Genomic DNA, 20,959 nt, shown 5'->3' on the forward strand with positions numbered 1-20,959 from the left:
GCAACATGCATACTCTATGTTCTGGATCTACAAAACCCTCGGGTTGTGTCATGTACACATCCTCGAGTTGGTTCATTCAGAAACGCGCTTTTGACATCCATCCGCCATATCTCATAGTCATGGTAGGTTGCATAGCAAGCATGATCCGAATGGACTTAAACATCGCTATTGGAGAAAAGGTTTTATCATAGTCAATACCATAAACTGCTTGAAACCTTTAGCTACTAAGCGACCCTTATAGATAAGCTCATCCATGTTTTTTAAAGACCCACTTACACCCAATGGGTTTTACCCTTGTGGATCAACCAAAGTTCATACTTGGTTGGTGTACATGAATTCCATTTCGGATCTCATGGCCTCTAGCCATTTCTAGAATCTGGTCTCTTCCCGATAGGTGGTAGACTCATCCTCCATGAGCACAACGTCATCATGGTCGGACAAGAGAAATGAGTATTTCTCAGGCTGACGTACCATATCGGACCTGCCAAGAGGTATGTCTACTGATTGTTGTTCCTCAACTCCTTATGGAACAACATCATCAACAACACTTTGTGGTTCGACTTCCATCGAGGCATCGGTGCTATTGTTCGCAACTTGAACTTCTTCAAGATCGAACGTGCCCCACTAGTCTTTCTAGAAACAAAGTCCCTTTCTAGAAAGACCCGAGTCTTTCTGGGAATGTAAAATAATATCCCTTAGTTTCGGGATATCCAATAAAGTAGCACTTTTCGGATTTTAACTTGTCTGAGACTTGACGTCGAACGTAAGCCTCACAACCCCAAATCCTCATGAAAGACACCTGGGCATCTCTCCCAGTCCATATCCTATATGGTGTATTTATCACGGCCTTGGATGAAACTCGGTTGAGAATGAAAGCTGCCGTGTCTAGAGCATATCCCCATAGATATGTCGGAAGATCTGTGTGACTCATCATAGTACCATATCTAATAAGGTACGATTCCTCCTTTCGGATACATCATTCCACTGTGGTGTTCCAGAGGAGTGAGTTGGGATAGAATCCCACTAGGTAGTCACGGAACTCATAGCTAAGGTATTCTCCACCTCGATCCGATCGAAATATCTTAATACTCTTGTCATTGGTTATATACTTCATTCTTGAATTCTTTGAACTTTTCAAAGGATCTGACTTATGTGTCATCAAGTACATAATCATATCTACTGAAGTCATCAAGAAATGTGATGAAGTATCTATAACCGCCTCTAGCAAAGCAACATTGAAAGTGCCACATACATCACTATGTATAAGTCCTAACAAATCAGTCTCTGTGCCCACTAAAGGAGTCTTGGTCATCTTGCCTCGTAGGGATGACTCGGATATCTCATATGATTCAAAATCAAATGAGTCCAAAGAACCCATCCTTATGGAGTTGGGATAAGCGCTTGTCATTTATATGACCTAAGCGACAGTGCCAGAAGTAGGTTTGGTTCATGTCATTTGACTTGAACCTCTTGGTATTTACGTTATAGATAGGGCTCTCAAGGTCTAGAATATAGAGTCCGCTTATCGAGGTGCACTATAATAGAACATATCGTAAAAAGACGGAACAACATTTGTTCTTTATTGAACGAAAATCCTTTCTTGTCCAAACAAGAAACTGAAATTATGTTCTTAGTCAAGGCAGTAACAACAATCATCTAATTCTAGTACAAGCCCGAGGGAAGAGATAGATGGTAAGTTCCTACAGCAATAGCAGCAACCATTGCCCACTCGTAGGTCTATCTCACCTTCGTCAATGCTCTACTTTTCCTCAGCGCTTGTACATTGAAGCACATCCGGGATCTAATACCCACGATGAAGAAATAGAGGTTGACTTCTATAACATGTATACCTGAATTAGAAATCTTATTTCTCTTTTCTTAAGATCTTCCGGTATTCTTTGAGTTCCCCGCTTGTCCTTGATATAGGTGACAAAGATGTTCAACCATATCGTAGCGCCCATCAACTCATGTTGCTTCAAGCTCGAGTTCATGGTCGGCGAGCAAAACCTAATAAAAGAACCGTTACGTGGCAGAGAAAAATGAAACAAGGAATAAAACGGCATGGTGTAGCGACGGAGCTTTCCCAGGCCTCGTCTCTCGCTGGCTTCGTCGGCGCTGTCTTGTCCTTCTTAAGGACAGAACGCAGAGAGAAGATGTTCGTGTTCGACGTCATGACAATTCTACAACAGAAATAAATACAGAAATAAATATCATATTCTTAATCATTTAATTAGGTCTTTAACTAAATGATGCTCCCACTGAATTTTATAATTCATGTGGGACAAGATCCACATCATACTAACCCTTGAGTTAACTTTGGCTAATACGCCCAAGACTTAGTATGATCGGTAGATAACGATTACCAATTACATCTCTATGCAACTCTTGCTTATAGGATCAAAATCCGTATTTATATTAAAACTCGAGTTAGCTTTGGCTAATACGCCCGAGAATTAATATAAACGTGATTTTGTCCTACCTTTCCAACCGTTGGAAGAATGCCTATAGTTGTACTCGATCCAATCGAGTTAACTAGTTACTCAATCTAATTGAGTTGTACTCACCCATGCGTTAATAGGCAGGACCAAGATTGTCCTTCCGTACCCTACCAAGATAGTATGTGTTGCTCTGCTCTGGCAGATTCAACAACAGCATGCGATCGAGGTAGTGGTAGGTATCATGGCACGGTAGGCATTAGAGTTGACGTGATTTAGATCTAATCTAAACGTCGATGTTGTATCATATACACGATATAGATCTAATCTAATCGATAGGGTGCATCTTGTACACGATGTAGATCTAATCTAATCGTAAGGGTGCATCTTGTGCACGATTTAGATCTAATCTAATCGCTAGGCACTAATTAACTACTTAATTAAACATGCATCACATACATATAAGCAATTAATTAAATAATTTTGTGATTATGTCATGGCCCTACTACGATCTTCTCAAGCCAATGAGAAGATCGGATGGTCAACCTAAGGTTAACAACTTCTCAAGCTCCTTCCTTTGACCACCTCGTGTTGCTCGCGTCCTCCTCGTAACTCCGTCTCGAGTGGACCTTCCACCGCCTCAAAATTTACATTACAATTTTGAAACTCGAGTTATATTCGAGTCTAAATCTAATTTACAACCAGAATATAAGAGAAAGGCACGACGCGCAGGTCGTGAAAATAAAATAAATACAGCACGCACATCACATAACGGCACGCAGGCCGTATTATGAATTACAACACATTTCCAAATCCAATTTGGGTCGTTTGGGCCATGACTATCACAAAATTAATATATAATTCAAAATTATATATTTCTATAATTTTCTGTAATTTTTTTATATATAATTTTACAGATTTTATGAGTAAATTTTTCCCGGCGATCCCGATTAGCGATTTCGGGTGCAATCGCGGAGCAAATCCCCTTGCGGGGTTAGGGGCAGTACCCCTACCCGCGATCTAACCATCGCGAGTTGCTCCTAAGCGATCCAAGAGCGCCTTAGCCCGCTGTTCCAAAAAATTTTGGGGCGAAACTTTGCCGTTTTGAAAAATTCTTCTCGGTAGTCGAAGCCTACAAGTGCCGAAACACTTTGCTTCGCTTCTACGAGAAAAATACCCATAAAAACTCTACAAACCATAAAATTACAGAATATCACAGAACTGAATTTTTGTCATAAAAAACAAAAACTAAACTCGTACAAGCTTCGCACGTGGCTCTGATACCACTATTGGGTTTTTCGGGCCGCGAAAACCGTGTTTTCGCGTCGCGGAAACCCCGAAAGCCCCAAAGCCAATGGATCCGTGCAAAGAAAAATTTCAAAAACTACAAATACGAGTTTCTACCGAGATCTACTCTTAGATCTACGTGAAAAAAGGGTTATCACACTATGATCTACAGTAGATCTACGTAAGGATAAACCTTTTTATACCTTTGTAGCGAAGCCCTTCGCAATCCCGCTTGTCCTCGGTTCGCCGGATCTCGAAAGTGTCAAAATAGACACTTCTCTATGTGTATCCACATAAGCAAGAGATGGAGAAGAAACCTTTAGAGTGTGCTAGCACTCAAGCAAGGTCTCGGCAAGAAGGAGGAAAGGGAGAGAAGAATTGTGAGCAAGAGGAAGAAGATGAAATCAATTAGCCTTGAATGAAAATAAAACTTTCATTCACACTAAAAGTGGCCGGCCACATTAAGACTTGTAACCCCCATGGAATATCAAGAGTCAACTCTTGGTAATTCCCATGAGGTGGCATTTGGTCAAGTCAAACTTGACCAAATGAAGAAGCCTTGATGATGTAGCATTGGTCAAGTCAAAGTCAAGTCAAAACTTAACTCTTCATCTTCCTACTTAAGTCAAGTCAAACTTGACCACTTCTATCCCTTGGTTGATCTAATCTAACCATTGGTCCAAACCAATTTTAATTTAATGAATCTCTATTCATTAAATAAAATTAATTAAATGAGTCTAAGTCCAAATTAGACTCACTTAACACATGAACCAACTTGAGTCCAACTCAATTAACCTACTTTGGATTACTCTTAATCCAATTTGGTTCATCATATGAACCTAATCATTTAGGTTCATCAAATGAACCTAGTCTCCATCTAATTGCCCTTAGTGTGTGACCCTATAGGTTCTTGTAACGTTGGCAATGCCCCTAAGCCCATTTAGGAGCATAAGTAATGAGCGGTATCTAGCAACACATCATTACTACCCAAGTTACAAGAATGTTGAGATCCAACATCACCTTGTGACTACTAATTATGACTCCTCACAATATATGACAAGTGTCCTTCTATCCTAGACATCTAGATTGGTCAATGTGAGGCATAGACCGTGTCATCCTCTGACCAATCTAAATCTTGAACTCCAAGTAGACTCACTAAATCAAATGAGCTCAATATCCTATATTGACTCATTTGGGCATGTACTGGTCTCACTCTATCAAGAATACCGATGTCTCTCCATAGGAGGGATAGATTCCATTTACATCACTCACATCCCTCGCATAATTTGTTATATACCCAGATCGCCTTTATAGTCCACCCAGCCACGGGTGACGTTTGACGAAACCAAAGTACATAACTCCTTATGTAGGGATCTATGGTGACTTCAGGTCTAAGGACTAGTAGTCATACTAATAGCCACATGAGAAAGTATATGACACTCATATAACGATCCATGATACTTTCTCATGGCGGGTCATTCAGTATACATTCTCTAATGTATACCCATGTGTCAACTTGATATCTCTATATCCATGACTTGTGAGATCAAGTCATCGAGTTGACCTACATGCTAGTCTTATTGCATTAACATTGTCCCTGAATGTTAATACTCGACTAGGAATGATTAAGAGTAGCGTTCCCTATATCATCTCACTATCGGTTCAACTAACCGATTGATATAGGTGAGAACCATCTACTCGAGGACATTATTATACTTAGTTTATTTGGCACCAATACAAGTAAGTATAATAACCAAAATCCAAATGTCTTTATTTATATAGAATATGATACAATAAATCCAAAATACAATCATCAAATGATTGACTCTAGGGCTCTAGCTAACAATTGACAGTACTCGTGAGAATGACATCTACCAAAAGTAGTGTTTCAAAATAAAAATTAATAAAATCTTATTTACGTACCACAATGATTGGAGACAGATTAAATGGATTAACAATTTTATTTACTATTATTAATAATTTTGCCTTTAAAAGTGCATCACAAAGATACTTCAAATGAATTACCTCTATGTTTTTTTTGTAGGTATATATATTCTATGATGGATGATGTAAAAGCTTCTTTTTAGAAGAAGCAGTACTCGGAAGATAAAATTGAGACATAATTTATAGTTTGGGCCAGGGCTTTTAAACAATAAGGACCGGCTCGTGTATATATATATATGGAGTTATTATCCTAGACAATGCATGACGCGCGCTTATGCATTGTCCAATTTTTTTATTTTCTTTACTTACGGCTAGGCCATTTAAGATTTTATCTTTAGGATTTAAGAATTAGATTATAATAAACAATTTTTTTTCAAGATGCTTACAAGATGTGCAGTGTAAGAGGCGCGAGATAAGAAAACTCGATATTTATACACACACAGAGCACACCCGCCATGTGCGACGCGCGTGAGCAACTAAGTGAGTCGAGACACCCAAAAGTAATCTGAGGGCCCCAAAGTGATTGCCTGGATCACTTTCAGATGCCTTGACTTACTCTATCACCCACGGGCATCGCACACGACGGGTGTGCAGCGTATCAAATTTCTATATATTATAGAAAAGACGATTACACTCACCTCAAACATTGCACATAGTCCGTTCATAGATTATGTGAAAGTAGGTAAATCAAGGGGTCAGCTGATAACTGACTACCAAATGACTAGGAGGTGGAAGGAATTTTTCCTCGAAGATATGCGCCCACCAGGAATTAATCTCTACCCCATTATAGCAAATCTACCAGTCGTCCTGTGAGCACATGATAAAAGTTATTCCGTTTTTATGATCAAAGGGAGTAAATTATGGAAGATATTTTATTCTAGCACAGTGACCTTTGCATAGGAACATCAAAGACCCTATGAGTCATTTTGCATCCATTGAAAAGACATGTTAAAGTAACTATCCATGCAGTTATCAATTGGTGGGGGCATGAAATAGATGATCTATGAAATGATTATGATCAATTCCATAAACCGAATTGGATAATGAGCTCCAGTTGATCCAATTTGATTTAGCATATCATCCTGGTAAATAGGAAATTTCCACATATAATAAGAAAACAGAAAATGAAAGAGGAGAATATCAAGTGACCGTGTCCCCTAAATGATTTCGTCCAATCCCAAAAGAAGTCATATATCAGCAGCCAGAAAATTTCCAGACAAAGAAACCTGAAAATATTTAATATAGCTAATTATGAGGAACCAAAAATTATCAAACAAAATAAAAATGTTTAAACACAAATATATATATACCTTTTCGCCCAACTTGAAAGGGGATAGGCCTTTGTAAGGGCATCCACTGCACCGGAATGCATCCCCAAGTCCACACTAGAAAATGAAATTGGTTGATCAAGGAATGCTGAAACAGTCAATCACAGTATAGAACTTCAAAAACAAGGTTGAATGTGCATTGTGAAGTACATTGCCACAGGCAGATTGAGGATTGCTTATCTGCTCTGCAGTTAGCTCTAGTTTCTGAACTTTCGCTTCTGAGTCAGCCCTGCCACAAGTACAGTTCTTGCAAGCCTTCCTCGTGCTTCCGACCTCGCAGTCCCCAACTTAGTCAACATTGATAAACACTGTCATTGATTGTCAAGGAAATACAGTAAAGTGAGAAGTTGTCTATCATACTTATAGGCAGCTGCGGTTTCTTCAAATCTTCATCAGTTAAGAGGCTATCTTCATCAATCAAATCTGATTCATTATTGACAATAATTTTTGGTACTGAAGTATTCATGGCTTTCTTCAAGGGAAATGATGAACCAGTAGTCCAAGAGGCCTTCTTAGCCTTAATCTAGAGCAAAGTGCAAACAGTTTAGTTTACTGAAAATAGAGATGCAATAAGTGATAGTTGAAGAAATTGCTAATGTTGGAATCTCACACTAATAGATCGAGAATCTCCAACTGAGAGGAAATGATTCATTTCTAGTGGCTGCACTTCAACGAAACCTTGCATGAGCAGTTTACGCTCCAATGTTGAACTTGTCTGTAAAAATACAGGTCTAAAATTGTACTCTCTGTATGTTTAGTAGCAACAGAAAGTTTTCATGATTAAATTAAAAAGGTCACCTTTTCTGATATATCAAAAACTGCAATTGCCTGTAATAGGAGCGTGCCACCAGGCTTAAGCACCCGGCCAATCTCTTGAAGCCACTGCTCTCCAATCAGCTGATACTTTTTCGAAGCAAGAACAACCACATCAAAAGATGAAGATTCATTGGACAATTTCCCTTCTGTCAAATAGGTGAGCCAATATGAATTTGATACAAAATATATAATTCAAGATTGACTTGGATGCAAAATATAAATATTGCAAGGATCTTTGGCTTAGTAGGAACTAATATGTGATAACTCCACAACAATTTGCTTTATTTTCTTATCCTATAATATATAAAGTAGGTTTTGAATGATCCAAGATTTAGGTGATTGGATAACATGGTTTAGGGGTTTGATTTGTCTCAACAATTAGTTTTTATTTTTTATTCCAAAATATAATGTTCAGTAATATTTTGAAGATAATAAAAATTTAGTGGATTGCAACAAGAAGTAAAGAGATGAACCATTCTAGGGATTCAGACATCCTGAATTTGTGGTGCAGGTTGAATGGACCATTTGCCTCATGTTGAATGGGCAAGATAGGACTACTGGATGTTGACTTAAGATGTGAGACTTTTCATGTGTGCTAGATTGCTTGTGCCTTAGACACTTGATATCTGATAAGTGTGCTTGAGGAACCGTTGAGAGAGTTTTAGGATGAATTTACTTGGATGGAAAGATAGAACGGTAGAAAGGAGAGGAAGAATAACACAAAAATGTGAAATTTAATGATCCTTCCCCTCCCCCTCTCCTTCCTATATTTCCACCCAAGTAAACTCAGCCTTAGAGAAAATATAGTTAAGTGTTCTTTAATTTATTGGTTAGTCGATCGGGTGGTGGCATTGACACCAATGCATTGAATTGCTCAACATTCTTGTAAACATTTTGCAAAACCGAGTCAACCAGACTTGTCTTTCAAAATTGTCATGTGCCTCGAATTTTAGGTCAAAGCCATGAAATTTGAAGCATTTTGTTAATCTATTTCGTCGCATTTACCAGTGGAAATGGAATGGACTGATCTATTTCCCGGATGCTGCTGCAGTCTTTCATCCCCAACAAATATATTGCCATAAAAACAACCATGGATTGAAAAAAGGTTCTTGGATACGTAATTAATTACAACAGAACAAACAATTTCTTCCAACACAAAAATGTTTAAAATACCAGCGCTGTACCTTCCATCCAAGAACATGCATTAATATTAATAAGCACAAAGTGAAAAGATTACCAAGTGTTTCGCATTGGGTAATAACAGCCACCTCATCTTCCGAGATCGCCTCAACTCCTATGTCCCTGATCGCAGATAAGACCACAGCAAGATCCAGAGCCACATCGTCAGTGAGGAGAAGCGCGCTGCTCTTCCCCGCCATGGCGCACTGCAATAGCATCCTCACTCGTGAATTATCGAATCGATCGACAACTCCCAAACTAGAAGACGAAACCTAGAAATCAAGCGACAATACTGAAGCAGAGGCAAAATCTACTCACCGAGACGTCCTTACTCCCTGATTTGGAAGAGAAACCTTGAAATCCCCAAAAGTAATCGCCGAAGCGACCGACGCAGTGCCGCTGTTTCGCAAACTGTGGGCGGTGAAGGAAACCACCACAGAGAGGCAGCAGGGTCTTTATAGGCCTACGCGGGTCGAGCACAGATCTCTTAGGATTTTTTTTTTTATTCAGCGGATATGCCATTCGCATTTACGATTGGATTGTGATCGCGATTCGATCATGATTATGATCTCTTATTGGATTCATCGTCCCACCAAATTATAATTTTTGTTCAGAGTAGATGATCTCCGGCCGTCCGAAGGTCTCCGGTGGTGGATAAGTGACCAGATTACTAGGCACCGTATGAGGGTGTCCTTTGGATGACTTCCTACTGTCGACTCCGAACAAAAATTATAATATGATAGGGACGATGAATCCAAAAAAAATCTCAATCATTTACGATCGGATCATAATCATGATTAGATTGTAAATATAAATAGCACCTCTCCTGGATAAAAAAAAATATCCAGGAAATCTGTCTTTTTTGGTCCAGGAGATCGTTAGGCTGCCTCACGTAGGTCGGCCAAGCGCTCGGTGTTGGTTCGGTCGGGTATCACAGGAGTCACCGTCGCGCCACGTGGATGAAGAGAAGCGTGCTGGGCGAAGGACTCCCCTGTGCAGCAGTGTGGCTCGCCGTGGCCAGGCAACAGACTTGAGCGTGACCAGTAACGGCCTGCCAAGTGGATTGTGAGGAGGATCGCTCACTTCGGTCGGGTAAAGCGACGGAAAACTACCGGCGAAAGCTACGGTCTTTTAGCTTCTATGTGTCCACTTCAATCTATAGCTTAGAGCTGTCAATAAAAAGATTATTTTTCAAGTATGTAATTTTTGATTTTTTTACTTTATTTTTTTTATAACGTACACCATATAATTCTTCCATCATCAGCGCCCTCTAATTGTATGACTCGATTTAAAATTATAATTTAATTGGAAAAGTAAGAGATAGTTAATTTTGATCAGATTATGATCTGACATATAAATTAAGGGACCAAGAAAATATCAAGAATTATGGCACAGAGGATAGGACTCCGTAAATAAATAAGTTGGTTGTGAACAAATTTATTATGATAAGCAGGATGGATGCGTTTCAAGATTTCACCAGATCCTAAGAAAAAAATTAGACATTTAATATATTTTTTAAAATTAAAATTTTTTATTATCATTTTTCATTTGGATTCGGATTTAGGATCCATAATGACTAGCTTATTTTTTAAAAAAAATTAAAATATTAATTTAAAAATCAAATTTTATATAAAATTTAATTTTCTAACATTTTGAGTTACGAAATTATTAATTAAAATTTTATATTCAAGTTTTAATAATATTTTTTTTGAATTGATAAAATTGTTAAATTATTTAATTTTTTTTTAAACATTGTTGAACATAAATAAGATTTTATTAATTTTAATTATAAAAAACTTCTTTTTAATGAAGCTATATAGTTAATAATATGCCCTTGGGGCTATGGTATAATGACAGGGCATCTAAGTTGTCACCTAAACATCCACGCTATTTGATTCTAGTTATAGTGAATTTGTAAGAATTTTTCCTCCAAATAGGACATTAATCATGATATATAGTTAATAATATTTTATAAACTATACATACATTAGGATTTTTTTTTTTAATTTTTTTATAAGGTTCAATACCTCAAAGTGTGGTTTTTAATTTGGATTTATTATTTCTTTTAAAACTTTTAATTCTAAAAATAAATCTAAACCCTCAATATTTATGTGTTAAAATTTTTTCAAGATTTAAATATTTTATTTTTTAAAAAATCATTATCAAACCATTTTAAATTTTGTATGTCATATAAAAAATTAAAATTATCTTGATATATTTTAAATTGTTTAAACCTTCTTCAAAGTGAAGAATAAATAGTCAATAATATAATTAAAATAATTAATTTTAAAAGATTCTTCCAGTGAAAACTTTACCTCATTAATTTTATTCTCATCAAATCATTTACTTTTTTTAATTACACGTTTTTCATTAAATTTTGGTTCGATATTCATTTCATTTACAATCTTTTTACCATAAATCACAGTAGATATAAATCTATTTTCTCTATAATTATTAAAAAAATAAGACTTTTTAATTGATATAATGTAATAGAATGTTCATATTTTTATATTGTAAAAAATTACTAACAATAGTAATTCCGAATAATATATCATACCAAATAATCATATTTAATAAAAAATTCAAAATTTTCAAATTCATATGTTGCCAAAGAATTTGCTTCACTTTTTGTTTTAAGATCATCACTGGTTTCTGCAAGTTTATATAAAGCTTCTCTTATTTGTGGAGTTTGATATTTTATTATTTTAACACTTTCAAGATGACTTTTCTAACGTACTTGTGATAATCATTTAAGAGTTAAATTAGAAATATGGTCTTGTAAAATTTTCTATCTTTTGGTAGAAGAAGAAAATAATGAGTAAATATGTTGTATCAAACCAAAAAATATTATAGCACTAGGACAAGAATTAGTCATATCGCATAATACTAAATTAAGACTATGACAACTACATGGTGTATAAAAAGTTCTAGAATTTATATCTAATAATCTCTTTTGTACGCCTTATTCTTTACCTTTTATATTAGCCCCATTATCATATTCTTGTCCTCTTATGTCATTTACATCAAATTCAATTTTCTTTATTATACTAATAAGCATATCAAAAAGACTTTTTCCTGATGTATCATTTACTTTTAAAAATTCTATAAAATATTCTTCTATTTTGATTGTACCTATTGAAATATCTGTCCATCTTAATATAAGAGACATTTGTTCTTGATAACTTATATCGGGAGTATAATCAAGTAAACTGAAAAGTATTTTGCTTCTTTTATTTTTTTAATTATAATATTTTTACTTCTTTTCCTAATATACTTATTAACTCATTTTGTATATTATGACCAAGATAATGATTATGAATTTTACCATTTTGAATACGTTTAAGGTGTCCTTACATTATATGATCACACTCTGTAATCATTTTAATTAAACCTGCAAAATTTTCATTGTTATCTTGATAAATTTTCTTATTTGTATCAGGAAATGCCAAATTACTTTTTTGCAAGAGTTTTAACTATAGCAATAATTCTTATCAATACATTCTTCTAATGTTATTTTTCCTTATTTATTTTTTCTTATAAATTTTGATCAATGATTTTATTTTTAAGAAATCCCATTTCAATATTAAACTGAATATTCATATTTATAATATATTCATTGCTTGTTTCATGACTTTTAAACTTGACACTTAGATTTTTTAATTTCGGCACCCTTCGTTTGCTAATTTAATTTTAATTGATTTTGATTAAATAATTTATAACAAAAGTAAAATACTTTATATATCTAATTCTTTTGAATATGTTAACCATTTTCTATTATGTTTTTCACCATTTGATAATTTTTGAATGTAATGAATCACATAAAAATGTCTAAAATTTTCATCATTTGAAAAAAGAAATATATATTTCTCTAATTGGACCTTTTTCAACTAATAAATCTATTACATTTGTATTTATATTTTTTCCATTCATCATATATATTTTGAATAGAGAAATGATACATGCAACAAAGTTGCTCAGTGAAAGTCCTCCACGACTAAGTTGGTAGCTTGTGTGGTTAAGTCCACCTCAGCAAAAAAGGGACCTTAGCTTTTGTAATCATTCATTGGCTTCCTCTTTCGCTCATCTCCTTCCTTGCCCTAACTGGCCTAACTCTCCTCCCTCTTCTTCGCATTCTTTATCCCTCTCCCATCTCTCCTTCCATCAATGAGCTAACCCAGCGAAGGAGCCCAACCCTAACTTGAAACTCTTCTCTCATTCTTTGACCGCAGTTCCCTTCTCTGCCCTAACTCTCCTTCGTCTTCCCTCACGTCCTCTCTTCTCCCTCCCTTGCCCAACCTAGCTATGGCTCTATTGAAGAACCCAGCAACGAAATTGAAGCCAACAAAGGAATCTAAGAACCCAGTGAAGGAATCGATGAAGGGGGCCTTCTCCTTCCCTCTCCTACCTCATCAGCGACCAACGAAGCTGCAAACACCTCCAAGGAGTGAACTGTTAGTGCGGGAAGTATCAGACGATCGAACCTTAGTTTTAATAATGGCAAAAGGGATTCAAAGTTAAGTTTAATTGTTATCTAATGTGCTTGAATGAGTTTGCAGGAAAGTCCTAATTGTGGTTAGGCATGTGGAAAATCCTAAGGGACAGTAACCTTAGGTCCTAAGGGGTGGAAAATCCTAGGTGAAAGAGAAATCCTAAAGGAGGGTAACCTTAGGTCCTAGGGGGAGGTAACCCTAGGTGGAGAAAAATCCTCAGGGATGGTAACCCTAGGTCCTTGGGGGTGGTAACCCTAGGCGGAAAGTCCAATCGGTCTGGAGGACCGAACTGGCATTAGGTATGATCTCCAGAGTGGAGTAGGTGAGGACGCGTTCCCCGGAAGAGGGAACAGTAGGCGTCGGTTCGACCTAGGATTTTCGGTCGGAAATTCGAAGTCAGAACCGGATAGTCCAGAGACTGTCAAATACTCTTTTTATTGTATTTATATGTGTGCTAACTTTGTCTTGCAGGATATGTGGGCATTTTGTGAACTAACACATTTTGCAGAGACTAAAATGCACATCTTGCCTCGGATGAACAGTACCCGAGGCACCCTCATGGAGCTTGGAGGCACCTCGGGTGCAGAGTGTGAGCTGGCTGCGAAGAGGAACTGGATGCGCCTCAATGGTCATTTGAGGCACCTTAGACCACTGCTTTGAGGCGCCTCAAAGGGTGATGGAGGCGCCTTCAACCAGATAAGTTGCGACCAATTCTGTTCTGATCCGCGCGACTGACTCGGCAAGTTGGAGGCGCCTCGGACAGGCTTTGAGGCGCCTTCAGCAGGTTATATAAGCAGATTTCGACCAGCACTTCGAGATATCAATGCAAAAGTGATCTTTCTCCTGTGTACTGCTAACGAAAGGTTCCGGCCAAGCTACGACTAGTCCCCGACAACCTGGCGCTCCGATTTATGCAATTTAGTTGTCGGTATTGCTTTAAATTATGTTGTATCCATTTCATACTTGTACTAAATTTTGTGATATTATAGTTGTTGCCCACCGAAAGTGATCAAAGATCGCGGGCCTTGGAGTAGGAGTCGCCCAAGGCTCCGAACCAAGTAAATCTTGGTGTCCTTGTTTTGTGTGTGTTTGTTTTTAATTATTTCGCTGCTTTTCTCGTCGATTTATGAATACGAAGCGTGTGAAAGCCACGAGCACTATTCACCTCCCCTCTAGGGTGGTCTCGATCCAACAATTGGTATCAGAGCGGGGTAGATTTGATTTGGTACAACCACCAATCAAGCATTCTTTTCGTGGTGATTTTATTTTTCGGAGTTGATCGGAATCGGTACTCTTGCCGTCTTCCGATCTTGTTTCTTTCGTGATCGGATTTGTCTCGAAGTTGGTGCAACACCACTTGAGATCGTAATTTTTTTTTTTACTTTTATACCGCACTGCTAATCCAGGATCAAGTCCTGGGACAATCTTTTTCGTTTATTTTTCATGTGCAAGTTTTTCAAATGGGCCAACAAGAAGGCTACAACATAGTCCGCCCCCCGCTCTTCTCCTACGAAGACTTCGGCTACTGGAAAGACCGAATGGAGTCATACCTGCAAACCCAGTTTGAAGTATGGATGATCACCAAGATAGGCCTCGAACTCCCACTAGATGATGCGGGCAAATTAGTATCATACGCGAACTATGATGCATCATTAATAAAGAAAGTAGAAGTGAATGCTAAGGCAACCTGCATACTCCAGTGTGGTCTGACAAAGGAGGAACTTAACAGAGTATGACCCTTCTCAAGTGCAAAGGAGCTGTGAGAAAAGCTAATCGAACTACACGAGGGTACATCAGAAACCAAGGTAAGTAAGCGAGATTTACTTTTCAATAAATTATATAATATCAAAATGCAGGAAGGAGAGACAGCAAGCCAGCTCTACGCCCGGATACAGGATCTACTCAACGGTCTACATGCAATAGGACAAAAAGTAGAGAACCAGGACATCTTGAGGTATGCCTTGAACGCTTTTCTGAGGAATACCTTGTGGGCATCCATGGTAGATGCTTACAAGGTTTCCAAGGATCTCTCTTCCATTAAGTTAGATGAATTGTTTGCAGAATTTAAATTACATGAACAGGTAAACTCACAACCGGCCGAGAAAGGTGTTGCTTTGGTTGCAGGTATAAGAAAAACTAGGGAAGCAAAAACAAAGCGCAAAACTGAACCAGAATTAGAAGAAGATCCGGACTCTGATGACGACGATGAACTCACAACAGAACTCATCAACCTGGTGAAGAAACTCTATAGAAAGAAGAGGAGCTTCAACAAAAAGGATGTTAAAAAAGTAATTCAGTCGAAGGAGGCCCAACCAAAGGGAAAGTTTGAGGTGACGTGCTACGGATGCAATCAGAAGGGGTACATTAAGGCAAACTGCCCAAATCAGAAAGATGCGAAGAAGCCAAGAAGGAAGAAAGCTCTGTAGGCAACCTGGGACAAGTCATCCTCAGAAGAGTCCGATGACGAACAACTTGAATAGACGAGTTTTCTCGCGATGATGGCCTGGGACTGCATCAACGAATCCGGAAGCGAGGATGAATTGGAAGCTGAGTCCAAGAGAAGCCACAGATCCGCATCCATTTCTGAAAGGCCAAACCCCTCTGTAAGTATAAATCGTCTATATAATTTAATTAATTATTTAATGCATAAGTTAGCAAAATCCAATGTTCGGATCAAGTCGCTTCTAAAGGAGGTAGCATCCCTTAAAGTGTTAGGACCAAAAGTAGTTAGAGGGGGGGGGGGGGGGGGGGGAATAGCTCGTCGCGTTCGCTCGTTGCTCGACGTTGCTTGGCGTTGTTTGTTTCTTCAAGAATATGCAGCGGAAAATATAGAAACAAAACACTCAACGCTAACACTAGGATTTTACTTGGTATCCACCTCCAAAGGAGGTGACTAATCCAAGGATCCACACCACGCACACACCCTCCACTATGAATAACACTCCTTTTCGGTAACTACCGAGGGCGGAGAAGCCCTACAAGACTCTCAGTACAAGAAGAAAGGAAAGGGAAACAAAATACAAGCGCAAAGCTTACAATGAGTACAGAAAACCCTAACCCTAGCTTCTCTTCTTGCCTTTGATCCGCCTCTTGACTTGGAAAGCTTCCAAGATCCTTCAAGAACTGGCGATCTGATCTTTGAGAGCGCTGTGGAGGAGTTGGCGAGAGATCTGGAGTGAATCGGAGAAGCGATGCCGAAGGAATCGTGCGCCTGCGGCCTTTATCGACGCCAACGGTCGGATCCCGATCGATTCGAATGTTCCCAATCGATCGGGGAGGCTTTGGATCGATTCACGGATCGATCCAGAGCGCCTCTGTGCTCTGGGAAAAACGCCTGGATCGATCCATGGATCGATCCAGCGCTTATCGCGCGAAGCAGCCGCGTCCCAATCGATCCACTGATTGGGACATCTGGATCGATCCACGGATCGATCCAGAGGCTCTCTGTTCGCTAGGAAAGGCTTGGATCGATCCACTGATCGATCCAGTACTTGGTTTTTGCCCAAAACCAAGTCCCAAGCCTACCAAACCAACACCCGGTCAACCTTGACCTGTTGGTACATCATGCCTAGCATCTGGTCACTCCTTTGACCTGCTAGGACTTCCCACCAAGTGTCTGGTCAATCTCTTTGCCCCACTTGGACTTTTCTATTCATGCCAAGTATCTGGTCACTCCCTTTGACCTACTTGGACTTCCATCAGATGTCTGGTCAATCCCTTTGACCTATCTGTATTTCCTTGTGCCAAGTATCCAGTCAATCCTTTGACCTACTTGGACCAGATGTCCGATCATCCTTGATCCATCTGGATTTTCCCTTGCCTGGCTTCACTCACCAGGGCTTTCACCTAGCTTCACTCACTAGGGTTTTCCATCTGCCTAGCTTCACTCACTAGGACTTTCCTTCTGCCTGGCTTCACTCACCAGGACTTCCATTTTACCTAACATCCCAGTTAGGACTTCCCAGTCAAGTATCCGGTCAATCCTTTGACCTACTTGGACCAGATGTCCGATCATCCTTGATCCATCTGGATTTTCCCTTGCCTGGCTTCACTCACCAGGGCTTTCACCTAGCTTCACTCACTAGGGTTTTCCATCTGCCTAGCTTCACTCACTAGGACTTTCCTTCTGCCTGGCTTCACTCACCAGGACTTCCATTTTACCTAACATCCCAGTTAGGACTTCCCAGTCAAGTATCCGGTCAACCTTGACCTACTTGACTCTTCTTCAATCAATTTCTTATTGTCAAACATCTAAACTCAAACCAAGACTCAGCTTGGTCAACCAGGTCAACCTTGACCTGAGGGATGTTGCACCAACATAAAGAAGTGACTAAAATCGGATCCTTGACTGATCCTGTTTAGACTAGAACCTCAACTCAAGTCCAAAAACTTGAGGAAGAGAATTCCAGCCTGAAAAGTCAAGTCAAGGATTTGAATATTGCATTAGAACGGTTTACACTGGGTTCCAAGAATCTTGACTTGATTCTTGGAAAATAGAAAGTCGTATACAATCGATCCGGACTAGGATTTAAATCTAAAAAGAAACATCGGTCTTATTTATCGCTTATTAACAGACTGAATAGTAAGATAGTCCAAGCATGGGTACCTAAGTCTAACTTGGTCAATCAAGTTGGACTTGGTCAATATTGGGTCCCCAAGGATCAAGTCCATTTCCTTGATAAACCATTTCGAGGCTATGATCCAGGGGGAGCCAATAGGAAAACCATATCTAGAATTGATTGATGATTGCCTATTTACTTGAATTATGCATGTTTAGATTAGGATAGATTAAGGACCTAGGCATAATTTACACTTGTTCAGTTAAACCTAGGGATTTCAAAAAGAAAATTAAATATGACATTTCTTTGAGCGGTTCTGTTTAGGAAGTGGTGGATGATCTCATACCCAAGAAGGCCTAGTGCCTCGCCACGACCTGGGAACTAATCCTTAAAATACATATTTAATTGACTAATTGGAAAACTTAAGTTTAACTCAAATGTAAATTAATCCTTAGAAATAATCTAAATCAAATATAATCATCTCACAAACTACTTAAGGTTCCCTAATTGATAACTTAGAATCAGATGAGATGGATTTAGGTTGAACTTAGTTCAATTTAATAATTTGACTTAATCAATCTATTAACTTAAGTAATTAATAGTTTAACTTAATTAATCAAATTAATAATTTAACTTAATTAATCTATTAACTTAAGTAATTAATAATTTAACTTAATTAATCAAATTAATAATTTAACTTAATTAATCAATTAACTTAAGTAATTAATAATTTAACTTAATTAATCAATTTAACAAATGTGATTAATCAATTTAATCGAATTAATAATTAAGTAAAATCCAATTCAATTTAATTGACTTAACCAAACACAAAGATTAACCATCTCACAAACACCCATAGGAATACCATGATTGATCATCTAGACTGGGTGAGATGGAACATTAAGATAATTTTAGTCAAACTATCTTTTAAATCTAGGAAATTGACCCAAATCAAATACTTTATGTAGGAACATAAAGATTTGGATCAATGGATGCTAGATAGTGGATGCTCCAGACACATGACTGAAGACAGACTGAAATTTACGAAGTTGAAACTCAAGAACCTAAGGTCTCTCGCGTTCGACAACGACGGAACCTTTAAAGTAATCGGAATAGGTAACATCCAATTAAATTTCGGTTTTTACATTCAAAAAGTATTATTAGTTGAACAATTCAGTTTTAATTTACTTAGTATTAGCCAGTTATGTGACTCAGGATATTTAATCACATTTTCAAAAACTGAATGTATAATTAAGAACATTAATAATCCTGAAATTACACTTAAGGGTATTCGGAAAAAGAATATTTATACTATAGACCTACCAACTTCCTCACTAGAGTGTTTATTAACACAACAAAAGGAAACTGAGTTATGGCACAGGAGACTGGGTCACACTCACACTAGACTCATTTCAAAAATGTGTCAAAATGGTTTAGTTAGAGGTCTGCCCAAATTAAAATTTATTGAAAATTCAATTTGTGATGTTTGTCAATAGGGCAAACAACCCAAGTCAAACCATAAGTTAACCAACTTAAACAAAACAACTTTAATACTTGAGCTCCTTCACCTAGACTTGTTTGATTCACATGGAGCCAAGTCACTAAGCAAAAACCAATATTGCTTAGTAATAATCAATGACTACTTAAAATTTACTTGGGTAAAATTTATAAAAACTAAAGATGAAACTCTTGAAATGTTTAAAGTTTTTTATAAATTAATAGAAAATAAAAAAGACACTCAGATAAAAAGAATTAGAAGTAACCATGGGGAGAATTTGAAAATCATAACTTTATTGAATTCTGTGAAATTAATGGGTATAAACATGAATATTCTTGCCCTAGGACTCCCCAACAAAATGGTCTAGTAGAACGTAAAAACAGAACCCTACAAGAAGCCGCTAGGACCATGTTAAATGAATACAAATTATCTAATCAATTTTGGGCTGAAGCAATTAATACAGCCTGTTATATACAAAATAAGATTTTAATTAACAAATTTCAGAATAAAACACCCTATGAAATATACTATAATAAAATTCCTAACTTAAACTATTTAAAAGTATTTGGGTGTAAAGTATTTATTTTAAACACTAGAGACTACTTAGCGAAATTTTCATCAAAAACAACCCCAGGAATATTTTTATGGTACTCAACAATCAGTATGACATATAGAGTGTATAACAAAAATACCCTAAAAGTTGAAAAAACAACAAATGTAATATTTGATGAAGAAAATAAATTATCTAATATAATAAATGAAAATAATAATATAGAAAATCTTAACCCAAGAAATACATATGATAATGAAGAAATTCAACCTGAACCTAATGAATCCAAAGAACCAAATACTAACCCAAATACAAGACCAACAAGAACAAACACCAATCACCCATCTGACCAAATTTTGGGTGATTCAACTCTAGGAGTCAGAACTAGGTCATCTTATATGAACCTAATCCAAATAGCTCTCACTTCCAAAATTGAACCCAAAACTATAGATGAATCCCTACCAGACTCAGACTGGACCTTAGCAATGCAAGAAGAGTTAGCCCAATTTGAAAGAAATCAGGTCTGGGAATTAGTCCCTAAACCCATTAACAAGACTATAATTGATACTAAATGGGTTTTTAGAAACAAATTAGATGATCAAGGTGAAATAGTTAGAAACAAAGCTAGGTTAGTAGCTAAAGGGTTCAATCAAATAGAAGGGTTAGACTATGATGAGACCTATACCCCTGTAGACATACTTGAATCCATTAGGATGCTGCTAGCCTATGCAACACACAAGGGATTCAAGTTATACCAAATGGACGTAAAATCCATATTTTTAAACAGATTTATTAAAAAAGAGGTATATGTAGGTCAACCCCCAGGATTTGAGGACTTAGAATATCCAAATCATGTCTTTAGACTAAAAAAAG

At 37.4% G+C, this 20,959-nt stretch overlaps 1 protein-coding gene across 1 annotated transcript; it reads right to left on the reverse strand.

The window, feature by feature from the left end:
* Positions 1–6,693: 6,693 nt before the first annotated feature.
* Positions 6,694–9,440, reverse strand: LOC122027855 (anamorsin homolog). Its single transcript, XM_042586866.1, has 8 exons — positions 9,308–9,440; positions 9,048–9,195; positions 7,793–7,956; positions 7,605–7,709; positions 7,355–7,517; positions 7,145–7,281; positions 6,977–7,051; positions 6,694–6,892 (listed from the first exon to the last, which is right to left on the reverse strand). The coding sequence occupies exons 2-8, from the start codon at positions 9,187–9,189 to the stop codon at positions 6,854–6,856; spliced, it is 825 nt and encodes a 274-aa protein (XP_042442800.1). The 5' UTR covers positions 9,190–9,195; positions 9,308–9,440; the 3' UTR covers positions 6,694–6,853.
* Positions 9,441–20,959: the final 11,519 nt, after the last annotated feature.

Source organism: Zingiber officinale, chromosome 10A, assembly GCF_018446385.1.
Source record: "Zingiber officinale cultivar Zhangliang chromosome 10A, Zo_v1.1, whole genome shotgun sequence".
NCBI classification, from domain to species: Eukaryota; Viridiplantae; Streptophyta; class Magnoliopsida; order Zingiberales; family Zingiberaceae; genus Zingiber; species Zingiber officinale.